This window comes from Sapajus apella, unplaced genomic scaffold, assembly GCF_009761245.1.
Source record: "Sapajus apella isolate SASKATOON/1434 unplaced genomic scaffold, GSC_monkey_1.0 scaffold5, whole genome shotgun sequence".
NCBI lineage: Eukaryota > Metazoa > Chordata > Mammalia > Primates > Cebidae > Sapajus > Sapajus apella.
The window spans coordinates 5,857,808-5,871,161 of NW_022436945.1; the positions used below are offsets into that span (position 1 = coordinate 5,857,808).

General features: G+C 36.2%; 1 protein-coding gene across 2 annotated transcripts in view; it reads right to left on the bottom strand.

Annotated features, from left to right (window-relative positions):
* Positions 1-13,354, bottom strand: part of TAPT1 (transmembrane anterior posterior transformation 1) — a 69,850-nt gene that overhangs the window by 27,412 nt on the left and 29,084 nt on the right. For both annotated transcript variants that reach the window (XM_032273055.1, XM_032273054.1), the window contains exon 4: positions 2,926-3,088. In XM_032273055.1, the coding sequence (XP_032128946.1) occupies positions 2,926-3,088 (163 nt within the window). The remainder of the gene's footprint in view (positions 1-2,925; positions 3,089-13,354) is intronic.

The window sequence follows — 13,354 nt, forward strand, 5'->3', positions numbered from 1 at the left end:
AGTGAAATGTTTTAAATCCTAGTTGAAGGTAACCTAAAGAAGAGTGAGGATCTTTGTTTCCTATTCATTTTTTTGGAGACAGAGTCTTGCTGTGTTGTCAGGCACCAGGCTGGAGTGCAGTGGCACGATCCCGGCTCACTGCAACCTCCGCCTCCTGGGTTCAAGCAATTCTCCTGCCTCAGCCTCCGGAGTAGCTGGGACTACAGGCACATGCCACCATGCCCAGCTAGTTTTTGTATTTTTAGTAGAGACGGGGTTTCACCATGTTGGCTAGGATAGTCTCGATCTCTTGACCTTGTGATCCACCCGCCTTGGCCTCCCAAAGTGCTGGGATTACAGGCGTGAGCCACTGTGCCCAGCCACATTTCTTTATTCTTTAACAAACAGTAAGTGCTCAAATAGAATTTGAATTAGAATGTCTACTTAGCTAATAAAGTAATTAGCTTTATTACTACTTAGTAATAAAGGAAGTCTTAAATAGTGGCAAAAATAGGGGTGGGCAAAAATAAAAGGAATCAAAATCGTGGTGCCTCTGGTTTTAGCACTTTGAAGTCAAACTCAGGACAAATATATCATTTGACCTACTCATGTCTAATATTTGTAAACAATGGTAACTGTATTTTTTTGAAGTTTATTATATGGAATAAAACATGCAGATTTACTTCCTAACCACATTTTCAGGTTTCAATCTTCTTGAATACAGTATAACAAGTAAAAAGTGAAACATAAAAGAGAGAAAAGGAGGGGATGACATTCAGGATTCAGTCTGAATGCCACATTCTACAGAGGCCTTTCCCAGACCATCCAATCTCTTGTGGCTTCTATGGTCTCTACTGCCTTAGTCTGTTCTTTTTCATTATATGATTTATCATTTTTTAATATCTCCTTGTTTATTGCCTAGCTCTCATCTGTAGAATATAAGCTCCATGAGAATAGGCTGGTTCACCTATGAGTCTTCAGGGTCTAAGATGCTTGGCATGCAGGAAGTGTCTACTAAAGATCTGCCGAATGAATAACAGCTACCATTTAGGGAGCTCCTAGCATAGGCCTGATATTGTGCTAAATCCTTTCTATGTGGCATCTATTTAATCCTCATAATCTCCTATCTCCACTTTACAGATAAGGAAATGAGGATTAGAGATATTCAGCAACAGTAACTGTGTCCCGGATAACCAGGTAATAAAGGAAGGAGCTAGGATTTGGTCAGAATGGTTTGCCTCTAGACTACAGCCTGGACTCCTATCCACTATGTTTAAGCCACATCATCAATTACAGTCTACAGTGTGAATATGTATATAAATCATTTTAATCAGCAATTCACAGATCCTGCTTCTTGGCCTACTTTTCTAGTGACAATAATAATACTAGCTTGACAGGGCTTTGTAAGACGGGGCAGGGAGAAGCCCTCACACTCTCCAATCTCCTAAGACGGAAAGCCTGCGAAGGAGAGACTAGTAGGACAGCGGTGCAAAGAGCAAGGCAGAAAGCAGAGGGGAACAGGGAATGAGGCCTAGAGTCTTTCTATGAGAAGGAAGGGAGAACAAGATGAGCTATTCTGTTTCAGAAGAGCTTTGTCCCCATCCACCCCTAGGCAACCTACTTGGTCGAGCAAAGCAAGTGTATGGGCAGCGAGCCTAGAATCAGGAAGCTGGATTTAAAACATCTTCGTCTTTAATTTAGGAGATACTCAGACGGCTAGAACTCTGTGTCTTCTGTGAAGAGATGGGGAGCCCTTGTCTACCACAGCAATGCAGCTTCAGAGTAGACAGGCCAGCAGCCCCCACCCCATCTGTCCTCTCACTAGGAGAAAGCTCTTCATGCCTAATTAAAAAGATAAATAGACCTTATTTGTATCCTTCCCAAAATAAAATAGAAAAATGCAATTTGGAATTTCTTTCTTTTTTTAAAGATGAAGTCTCACTCTTGTTACTGAGGCTGGAGTGCAGTGGGGCAATTTTGGCTCACTATAATCTCCTCCTCCAGGATTCATGCAATTCTCCTGCCTCATCCTCCTGAGTAGCTGGGATTACAGGCACACACAAACACCAGGCTAATTTTTGTATTTTTGGTAGAGATGGGATTTCACCATATTGGTCAGTCTAGTCTCGAACTCCTGACCTCAGGTGATCTGCCTGCCTCAGCCTCCCAAAGTGCTGGGATTACAGGGGTAAGCCACCATGCCTGGCTTGCAATTTGAATTTCAAAATTTATTATATAACTTAGGGTATCTTACTATTTAAAAAAACTTGTGAATATTTGGCTTATAAAGCAAAGCATTTTTTTTTTTTTTTTTTTTTTTGGTAAAGTGAATGTATATCAGCTCAACTTATTTTCTGTATAAATGCAGATTTTCATAGGCTGAATGCTTTAAAGAGAGACATATTGTACTAAAAACATTAAGTACTCACAAAAATTGGGAACTTAGGCTTGTCTGCTCTATGTAAAGATTTCAAAGCAATTTAAAATGTGTATTTGTTATAGCAACCATATACATAATCATAACATTTTACTTCACAATCTTTAAAGTTCTAGCATGGGTTTCTAATGAATTTATGAAACTAATTTCCTAGCACTTGACAATTTGCATACTCAAGGGTTACTGTTTTTAAAATGTCTGGGCAGCAAGAATGTTTCCAACCTACATGAGGACACGCCATGCCTGCGGGCTTGCCAACTGAGGTGTACCCTGGACCAGCAGCATGAGCCCTACCTCCTTAGAAATGTGGATTCTCCAGATCCAGCTCAGCTCTCCTAAATCAGAATCCATGTTTAACAACAGCCCCCAAGTGATGGTAGCACAGTAAAGGCCAGAAGCGCCGTAACTAGAGTTGGTAGAGCATTCTTGACTCTCAGGTACCTTTAGAATTGGAAGACTTGAAGATGAGTGCCCTGGTCAGGCCAGTGCAGGGTAAGTGAGGTCCTTACCTCTAGCATGTTGTAGATGATGTAGAGCTTGATGACAGACTGCCCCCTTATCAGGTGGTACATCATGGAGTAGTCAACATAGTGCATCATAAAATAGCAGATTACCAAAATGACACCCTTCAAAATGTCACACACCTGGGCAGGCTGAAGCAAACGCCTGTCCCTGAAACATACAAGAAGTAATAAAAGTATAAGTTTTACTTTGTATGTTCTCACAAAAACCAATAATCTTTATTGGATATACACTGGCATACAAAGGTAAAAATGAGAATTATGTTGATATTTAAAAAACTTCAAACAAGGGAAGTTAAACTAAATAACTACTCAACAATGTAAACTTTTCTGTCCAAGTACAGAATATAAAGATTTTAAGTGAGAATTACTATTAGAAGTTGGCAATCTTAACAAATGAACATGGAGGGCAGATATCTACCAATAGGGTACTTTTGAGCAACAGATTTCCACTGTTACGGCAGAAGCCTTTAACCTAATCATTAATCCCTGCATGTAGCCTGCTGGATCAACCCCTTTCACACAATGTTACATTCTATGCATACTGCTCTGCAGCTTGTACTTTATTTAACAGCATAATATTCCATATAAGTTTATCAGGAGCTTCCTTTTTATGAGCAGTGTTCCACTATGTGGATGAACCACAGTTTATTTAACGTACCTCTAACAGATTTCTAGTCTTTTGCAATTATAAGCCATAACACAATATACATGCCATGTCTCACATATGAAAGTATATCTGTAGGACAAACCCTGAAATTGGAATTTCAAGGTTATATTCATTTGAAATTTTGATAGAAACAGCTGAGCTGCCCTCTGCACAGGGTACAGTTTATAACTCAACTAGCAATGTCATGACAAAGCCTGTAGCCCAGGGCATTGATACAGTGTTTGATCAACTTTTGGATCTTTGCCAGTCTCATTGGTGAAAAATGGTACACAGTGTAGATTCAACATTAATTTCTATCATTAGGAAACTAAACATCTTTCCACATATTTAACAGTTATTTACATTTCAGGTGAACACACCCTTCCTATCTTTTTTGCACTGGTTTATAGGACAGTTTTTGTATTACACGTTAGTCCCCTGTGACTTCAGTTGAAATATTTTTTTTCATAACTAATATGAGCAGAAGAATCACCCCTTACTTCTGAGGTTAGAGTATAAGGAGCTAAACCTATATTGTGAAAGGAACCATCTTAACAAGATAGTGCAAAAAATACATAAGAAAAAAAGAAATTTAAGATTTAAAATTCATGTGACAAGAATGGGAAAGATATGTTCTCTCTGCCTGTCATAGGCTGATTCCTCAGGACAGAAAATGCTGTCTCTTGTTTTGGCAGCTTTTACGCATAGTGCAATCTATACAACAGCCTGAGTATTTTCTTTAGGAGCTGTAGAATCTCTTCACTTCTACCAGTTGTGACAATGTTCTAAGTAACAATACCGGGGTGGGCTCATTTTCTAATTGGCCACTGGCCGTCTGAGCCCCCTATGTATTTGATATTCCTTGGCTACATATTCTCCAGAGTTCTTTCCTAATGCATTTCCTCCAGTGATCTTTGCAGAGTTTAACAAGGAATTTGTAAGTCTTCCAAACTGTGACCTGAGACATTACTTTATAAGGTCACAATGATGCCATACCAATTCTGTGAGCAGTTGTTACAGAACCTCATTCTTGTTTTCTACAATGTGCACTGTACGGTGTTTTCAGCTAGATATGAATTTGGCTGATCTGTTTACAGACAGAATCTAAGATATTGCAGAAGTTCTGAAAACAGGCAAATTCTGTGAAGACTGTTGAGAGAGGGCTAAAGGTGGCTGGAAATATATTGGACTAGACCAATGAGCCTAAATGAGAGGGAGGTCAGGATTTGTCTAAGTCTGATCACACGACTTTAGGTGGGCATGAAAAGACAAGTAAAATTATTCTTAGCAGTTGAAGTTAGGGCTTTGGGAAAAATTGCATCAAGGACAAAGTTCATCGATCTCTATCATTATTTCTCTTTTACCATGACTTTCTTTTATCCAGTGCTGTTCCTCTCTCTCCCACAGGAGAGACCTTTTTCTCCCCAGAGAAGAAAGAATACCCTTCATCTGCTAACTCCCAACCAACCAGCCTACAGCACAGGTCTCTGCAAAGGGCTACTTGAATATCAAGGTAATTTCCTGCCCCCATTTCTATAAGACTGAAGATGGAAGACCTATTATATCTGCCAGGAATTGGATCTTGGTCACTAAAACGTATTTCTCATTCAAACACTGAGAAGAGGAGATATTTTGAACACTTCTGAGCTCCTGGCCTTGGTGTGACTATCTCTACTTGGGTGGCAGGAAACAACTGGTGAGCCATGAGCCACCAGCCCCCACTCAGAAGTGTGGCACAGCTCAGCATATAATCAAAGTCACACATCACCAATCATCATGAGCTTTTGTGTTTAAAAACTGTACGTTATGTTTATGAATTAAATAAAATGATAGGAACTAAAAGTAGGGTGGTATTAATTTATATTAATAACCAAAATTAATTTTGATAACTAATTAAAATAGAAAACTATATTTAGAACTTTTGGTACTAGATGGCATCTATTTAGTTGAGTGATCTCAGTCAACACAATTTTATTTAAGAAACAAAGGCTTTTACGTATATATCCAAATGTGTTTCTTTACATACATATTTCAAACCAAAGAACAAATGTGTTAGTATGTCAACGAATGAATAGTATATTTAGTACAAGCCATAGTTAGAAATTAGATCTCTCAAACATTAGAAAGTCATATCCCAAAATAATATAATACAACAATTTTTGAACCAAGCTGATAAGTTAACAAAGAAAAGTTGTATAAACACCTAATGCTACAATTCAGTTACTATGTGGCAGTTCTAGACACTCCACAAATATTCCTTTTAGTGTTCACAATAATGCCATTTGATCAACTCAGTTTTACAAATGAGCCAAGGGACAGTCAAGAACATGCCTGTGGTTGTACAGACTAAGTCCCCACATGGTGCAGCAGGGATGGAAACCTGGCAATCTGGCTCCAGAAGGCATGCTCTTCAGAATCATCTGCATTCTAGACTTTTTAAAACAGAACTTCTAAACTTACAGGAATCAACATCTCAGAACCTATTATCTTTCCATAAAATTTAATACTGCATAATTTATCACTGTACTGTGATCTCTTCTGAAAAAAATGCTTCATGAAAAAACAAACGTATCTATCATTTGGTCTTTATTTCTAAATATGAATGCAAAACACACACACACACACACACACACACACACACACACACACACACACAAACCCCTCCCCAAAACCAGACTATATATGCATATGATATACACATATTGAATTCACTGCTTTCTGTGCACCTCCTGCTCTGGTGAAAATGTTCCATTGCTAACATCATATTTGGTTGTTGCAGGGATGACTGTGATTTTCAAAACTAAGGAATATTATTCAAATAAATAATACAAGCAGCAGAATCTTTAAAAAACAAGGTCTTGTTTTCATATAAATGTCCTTGTTAATAAAAAGAAAAACTGCCAAAGAAAAAATTGTTTCTAAGGTGGCATCTTAAAAGACAGCTGCATGTGTACCACAGCCTCTTACCAAGAGAAGACCTAACCTCATAAATAAGTTTACCTGGTTAAAACAACTTGAACCAATCAGCGTATTTGTTCCTCCCCTGCCAGGATATTTTTAGATGACCATCTGATTATCACTTCAACCTACCTAAGAAGCTTATCCAAGGTCCTGCCATTCAACCCTGAATTGGCTTTTGAAAAATATTTTCATGCTAAAGTTCTTATAAATGGCTAAGTGGTGGTTACTGGCAATTCATCTTGCAAATGATGAAAATCCCACATGAAAGCTTAAACAAGCAAAACATACTGTTGGGCAAAGTGAAAAACCCACTAACCTAATTTGCAGGTTTGGTTGTATGTTATCACACAAGTCATATTACACCAAATATTTAACAGAACTTAAACATTTTTCAAAATAATACATTTAACAGAATTATTTTAAAATTTTCTAGGAAAACCACCCTTAGAGAAACCAAATTCTCTACATCTCTAAATTTTATTTTTTATTCATACAAATATTTCCATTTCCATTGTATTTTTAGCAACTGTACAATTTTATATTGTACAATTTAACAATTAGAGTATCTCTAGTTGTTTTGAAGGGCTCACAGGTTTATAGAAACTGAATTATATAGTATAGAAAGACGATCAAGGGTGAGCTTTTTCTCCTACTCTTTAGTGGAAGATAATATGCTAACTATGGCTAACGTAAAATCTGGTAGTGGACAGAAAGATCAAGAAGGAAGACAAGGCACCAAAAATGAGCAAGAAAAATGGGAAAATCCCTGCATAGTTACTTCAAATCAGTGTTGAAACATGCCAGAGTATTAGCATGAGTCATTTCATTGCAAAATACATAGACTAGATCTCTCATTCTCTCACTCAATATTTTCAGCCATTTGTGGTATAACTGAAAGAGTGAAGAAACACAAGCACTGATGAAATAAAAATGTAAAATACTTACTACGGTTTTATTTTTGAAAGTGAGGTCCTTTTATAATTTTAAAGTAAACTGGAATAAAGTAGTGAAATCAAGATGTTTTCCTGAATTAGAAAATTAAGTATTTTCGATCTTAAGTTTGACTGACATGTAACAAAAAATAAATACCTAACATAAACAGAATGATTAAAACTATTTCTTAAACTTTAATTTCAAACTATACTAGAAAATAAATGTTTTTTGTTTATTATTTGTAGTAAAGGAAAATAAAACCTGCTTATATGGAAGGAATTAAGCTCAGCCAATTTCTGTGGCATTGGGGATGAGGTATTTGCTAAGTCTAAGTTAACATGGGTAAAGATCATTTTTGAGCGGATTTTCATGTTAGGTGAAATCGCAGTCAAATCCTTCACAAAGAAATGTGGACAAAGCTTTAAGATCAAGTAAAGATGCTATTTTAAAAAGGATAAGGCTCCACATTTTCTTCAATATGTTTCTATCCCCTAATGGCTATGTCTGCCTATCCTGTTTACTTTTGCATTTAATTAATGTCAATTTGGCCAAGAGTATAGAAGGAAAAATCAGGGTTTACTCACCACAAGGAGTCCCTGTGCCACCACATTCCATTCTATAAAGGAAGTGAAAGTGCTCCTTCCTTCGGTCTGATTTACAAGAGAGAAAGAAAGAGAGAAGGTTGTAATGTTGCTACGCTACTTAGAGCTCCATGGTGAGGAAACGGGACAACAAAGACTTTCCAATAATAACAAATATATTGCTCTCAACAAATAAGCCACATAGATCAGCCCTGGTAAAGGAAGTAAAAGGCAATTTGTTTCCCCACAGAAAATTACCAAGAGCTCTCCCTACATGTGCTATAGTGGTGGCATCAATCACTTAGGCCAAAACCAAGGCTTAATTTTGTTTAAAAAGAGAAAAATCTATTATAACATATAGGTGAAGTTAATTTTGGGTAGAACTATTTCAAAAGAGGTAAGGCATATGCAGGAAACTCAAAGGTTAAAAAACTCCCAATCATTTAAAATTCTTAATTCTGGGAGACAGGAGGTCTCCCATGGGATAAACTCTTAAAAGAAAATCATACTGTTGCCTCTTAAACAAGAAAAATAAAATCCTGTGAAGACTCACATGAGAGTTACGCCTAAAGCTGGGGCAAGGGGTCAGAACATTTGCTCACGCATATTTTACTTGCTCTAATAGTAAACAACAAAAACCAAAAAACACTCCGGCATTTATTACTTAAGCCTGTTGAACTCACTAATCACTTTCTAAAATGTTTCAGTAAAATTTTTTCAACAATAACTCAGTTCTTGGTACCCAACTATATCATTTTTCTCTATAATCTTTAACTTGTAACTCACGTGACTAAGAATTCTAAAGCACAAAATAAAGTCTCAAATTTTAGAATAGAGGGTTCACAAAAATGCCAGGTAAATCAAACTTACATAATTAACTATTTTTCATTTAATTCTACAAGTAAATTTGATAAAATGATGTTTGGTACCCCTAACACAATATAGAACAGTTTACTTTTCTAAAAAACAAAATTCTATCATTCTTCCAAGGAACAGATACTTCATATAATAAATCAAAACTTAGTTCTGTTTTACATGTCATGAATCATTAAAAAGATTATCCTAGTTCAAGAAGTTTCTCAAATGATTTCTAAAATGACACTACTCTTACCTGGGAAAGAGGGAAGATATACATAAATGAATCTGCTTTTAAAGAATTTAGATGCATTTTCTATTTTTTTTTTTAAGTCCACAACAAAACATTTCGGGGCAAAGATGTTTCAAGATTGTTAATTCATCAGAAACAATTTCAAGAAGTATTCTTGAGATCACTGAGAACAGAACTTTTAGGGAGGCAGTGCATCCTTGGCAAACAACACACACAAATATGACTCCAGATAATTATCTGCCAACATCTCATAATGAACAGTGCTTTATAACAGGGTCAAAACCAGCAAAACACCCTGCTGGATGAACGATCATGATGAAGGCTGAGTTTACTTAAGGCACTATAGAACCACCCTTGTTCTCAGCCTTAGTGAAGGGACAGGGTCTTTATTTACTTAAGTCAAAAACCATGGCAAGTTTGCAGAAGATCTAGAAATAGGTTAAAATAGTAAGCTATGGAGCAGGGAATATGGGGGTCTATCTGTAAAAGCCTCTCACAAATGCTGTACAAGAAGTAAATCTGTAAACAGATGAGGTGAGAACGCTGATCTCAAATGTAAAAAGAAGGCAATAACATTACCTTGTTATTCATGTGATATTGAACCTAAAATTCTAGAGACTGAAAAGAGTTACTGTTTTCATGTCAGCATGGTGATTAATTTGACAAACAGACTGTTTCCTCCCTTTTGTGAAAACAATTTCAAGGAAACGAGGAAGACAGTAAGTTTTTTATGGAAAGAAGACTGAAATACAGGAGAGAGAAAAAAGGAACTATTACTTAACATATTGCAATCAACTTCTTTGCCAGTCTATTTCATTTCTTCTTATTCCTTTGAAAAAAATAAAGTCAGACTGAAGGAAAGAGCACTTTTTGCTTGCTGAAAAGGATGGATCATGACATCACTACAGGCAAAACAAATCAAATAATCTTTAATAGAAGTAGAAAACATCGGAAGAAAAGCTATAAGAAGGCAGAATCTGGCTATTTCTAAATAATCATTTGGCAAATCTAAAAAATATTTTTATATTCCTAAATTATTTGAAAGGTCTTAGACTTAAAATTAGCAATAGCTTTAATATAACTTTGATCTTATCAAATATTTCAACTTTTGTGACTTTAAAAATAATGCTCAAAGAGATATTTTCTAAATTGCTCAAAGAAAATAAAATTGCAACCTATATTACTATAAGCACAAATTACTCAATTTTTAACAAAGCATGCTTAAGGCACAAAGACATTAGGGCAGTATTTTCATATTCTGTGTAACTTGGCCTATCCTCAAAGCATTTAAAATTGTTGAAACTCTGTTTCATTTAAACTTTAAATGAAAATTTAAGTTTTGTTTAAACTCCTATCATTTAAAATTGCTGAAACTGTTATATAATTTTAACTGCATTTCATGTTTTTATACAGTTAAGTATTAGTGATAGCATGAAATTAATTTTTCAGTTAATCCAAAGCAGAAATAGTAAGAACTGTTTGCAGAGGAAATCCTCAATGGAGTCTTAAATAGTGTTAACAGGCTGCCCTCTAGTGTCATTTTAGCTATAAAACTTTGAAAATAGAAAACATCTTACTTTCAAATACTACTCAAACTAATTAAGATTCAAAGTATTTCAAACTAATGTAAGAAAGCAATCATCTTATATGCTACAAAAAAATCTTAAAATATCTGAAAAAGGTTGGAGCTAGGGATCATTAACCATTCATAAAAGTAAATAGTGGCAGAGAATTTAAGATTTCCCAGCTCCCTGCAACATCTTTTAGTTTCCAGAACAAACACTTTAAGAATTTTTTTTTTTTTTTTTTTTTGAGACAGAGTCTTGCTCTGTCATCCAGGATGGAATGTAGTGGTACAATTATAGTTCACGGTGGCCTCGAATTCCTGGGCTCAAGGAATCCTCTCACCTCAGCCTCCCAAGTAGCTGGGACTACATGTGTCTGCCACCACACCAGGCTAATTTTTTTTTTTTTTTTTTGTAGAGACAGGGTCTCATTATGTTGCCCAGGCTAGTCTAAACTCCTGGCCTCAAGCTACCCTCCCACCTCGGCCTCCCAAAGTTCTGGGATGACAGGTGTGTACCACCGTGCTGGTCTAGAAAAGACTCTTCTAATGCTATTTTATGTGCCCTGTTCCCCCATATAACAGGAGTTACACAGAAATGAACTGAGTGCAGCACAGTTTTAGATGTCTGTACAATATAACAAGATGGATCTTCAGATAAGTGTCCCCAAAGAGAGACCCTTGGGATCACTGGCAAATCACCACTGTTACTTGGTATACCCAAAGAAGGAACCACTCCAGGAGGAAGATAGTCATTAGCTTATACATCATGTTAATGTTTTATCACATTGTGCCAACAGCCACTGAGAACATGACATGTCTTTGAAAGCCATCCACATAAAGATGGCTACAGCATGAACTTGCCCCACAATGTTAATCAAAGAATAACTAAAAAGTAATGTAGCTCATAGTGTAGATGTGAAAAGCCCTACATAGGGTCTCATTCCAACGCCCAGGCTGGAGTGCAGTGGCATAATCATGGCTCACCGCAGTCTTAACTTCTCAGGGTCAAGTGATTCTCCAACCTCTTAGCCTCTGGAGTAGCTGGGATCACAGACATGTGCCACCATATCTGCCTAATTTTTTGTTATTTTTTATAGAGATAAGGTATTACTATTTTGCCCAGGCTGGTCTTGAACTCCTTGCCTCTAGCGATCCTCCTACCTTGGCCTCCCAAAGTGCTGAGATTACAGGCATGAGGCACCATACCCAGCAACATTAGTAATTTTATGTCATGTGTTTTACTTGACTTTATCTAAATGTCCATGTGTCTATTCACTTTATGTAGTTCCAAATAAAGATGTATATTTAGTAATGTTATTTTAGACTGTATTTTGGTCTTCTGAAAATGAACTAAGATGCCATGATAATATGAAGCTCCCAATAGTGATAAAGAAAAATAGTTTATTGTGGTTAGGCTTTGTTAGTATTAATGTGCCATGCTTTTAAAATACATTTAAAAAGATTTGTTAGTCATAAGGCCTTCTTAAAACTTCTTCTAAAGGAATAAAACATGTACTAGAAATACCTTAAAGCAAATGACTAAATTCCTATAACTATCATCCCATTTGATTAACTTGTGATTAATAAAATATGTAGCATTAATCCACTGTTATCCTGGAAGGCAAGTAAGTTACAGAACAGAACATATAACAATGACAGGAGCTGAATTTTTATAATTGTCTTACTCCACGTAACCTTGCAAAACAAGGATTCTCAATCCCTTCATAATGTGATCATCATAATCATTAAATTATTCCAATTTACACTAGGAGGAATTTCTATCAAAACAGATTGAGTCTTATTTTTAAAACGACTATATCTGTTACTAAATATTAAGTATATGCTCATTTACGACTTTAAAAAATAATCTCCCATGGCTTTAGTCTTTTAGAAAAACATATAATTGTGTATACTGGTCACTAACTTTTAACTCAATTGCTATGGCTAAATTATTTTATTAATTATATATTTTACATACCATGGAACAGTCACCATGGTTCAATGAAGTCTCACAAATTATTGTCTATTTTAGAATTTTCCCAGAATGTAATGTATTTAGAAAAGTGATGCATGTCATAAATGTAACCTGGACATCTCTGCTAAGAACTAAATAAAAATGTTGTAAAGAGTGACTATATACAGAATAGAGACACACTGGCCTAACTATACAAAGAAAGAAAACTGTAAAAGCCAAACTTCCTTTTAACCTCCAGAACAATAAAGCATAAAGCTTCATGTAAGCTTAACACTGTCACCTTACTATTCTCAGTTTTGGTAGAGAAGAAAAAGAAGAAAACTGATTACCTGCTCTTGTCTACTATGAGCCAGGCACTACGCTGGCTATTATTTTAACATCTTCCAATCTTTGTGGTAAAAGATGCTGAGCTCTCAATAGTCCCTTTTGGCTGAGGGGGAAGCACACTTAGAGAAGTCAGGCAGTTGCACACAGCTCACAAGCTAGTCAACGTCAGGTCAGGCTGTCTGATCTTCCCAGTGGGGACAATGATCCCTGAGAGTTTTTCCACTCTCAGGGATCAGAGTCTTGTTTACTACCAGTAACTAAGGCTCCACAGACCATTACAACAATGATTCTCAAATGAAATGGAGGAAGAACCCTT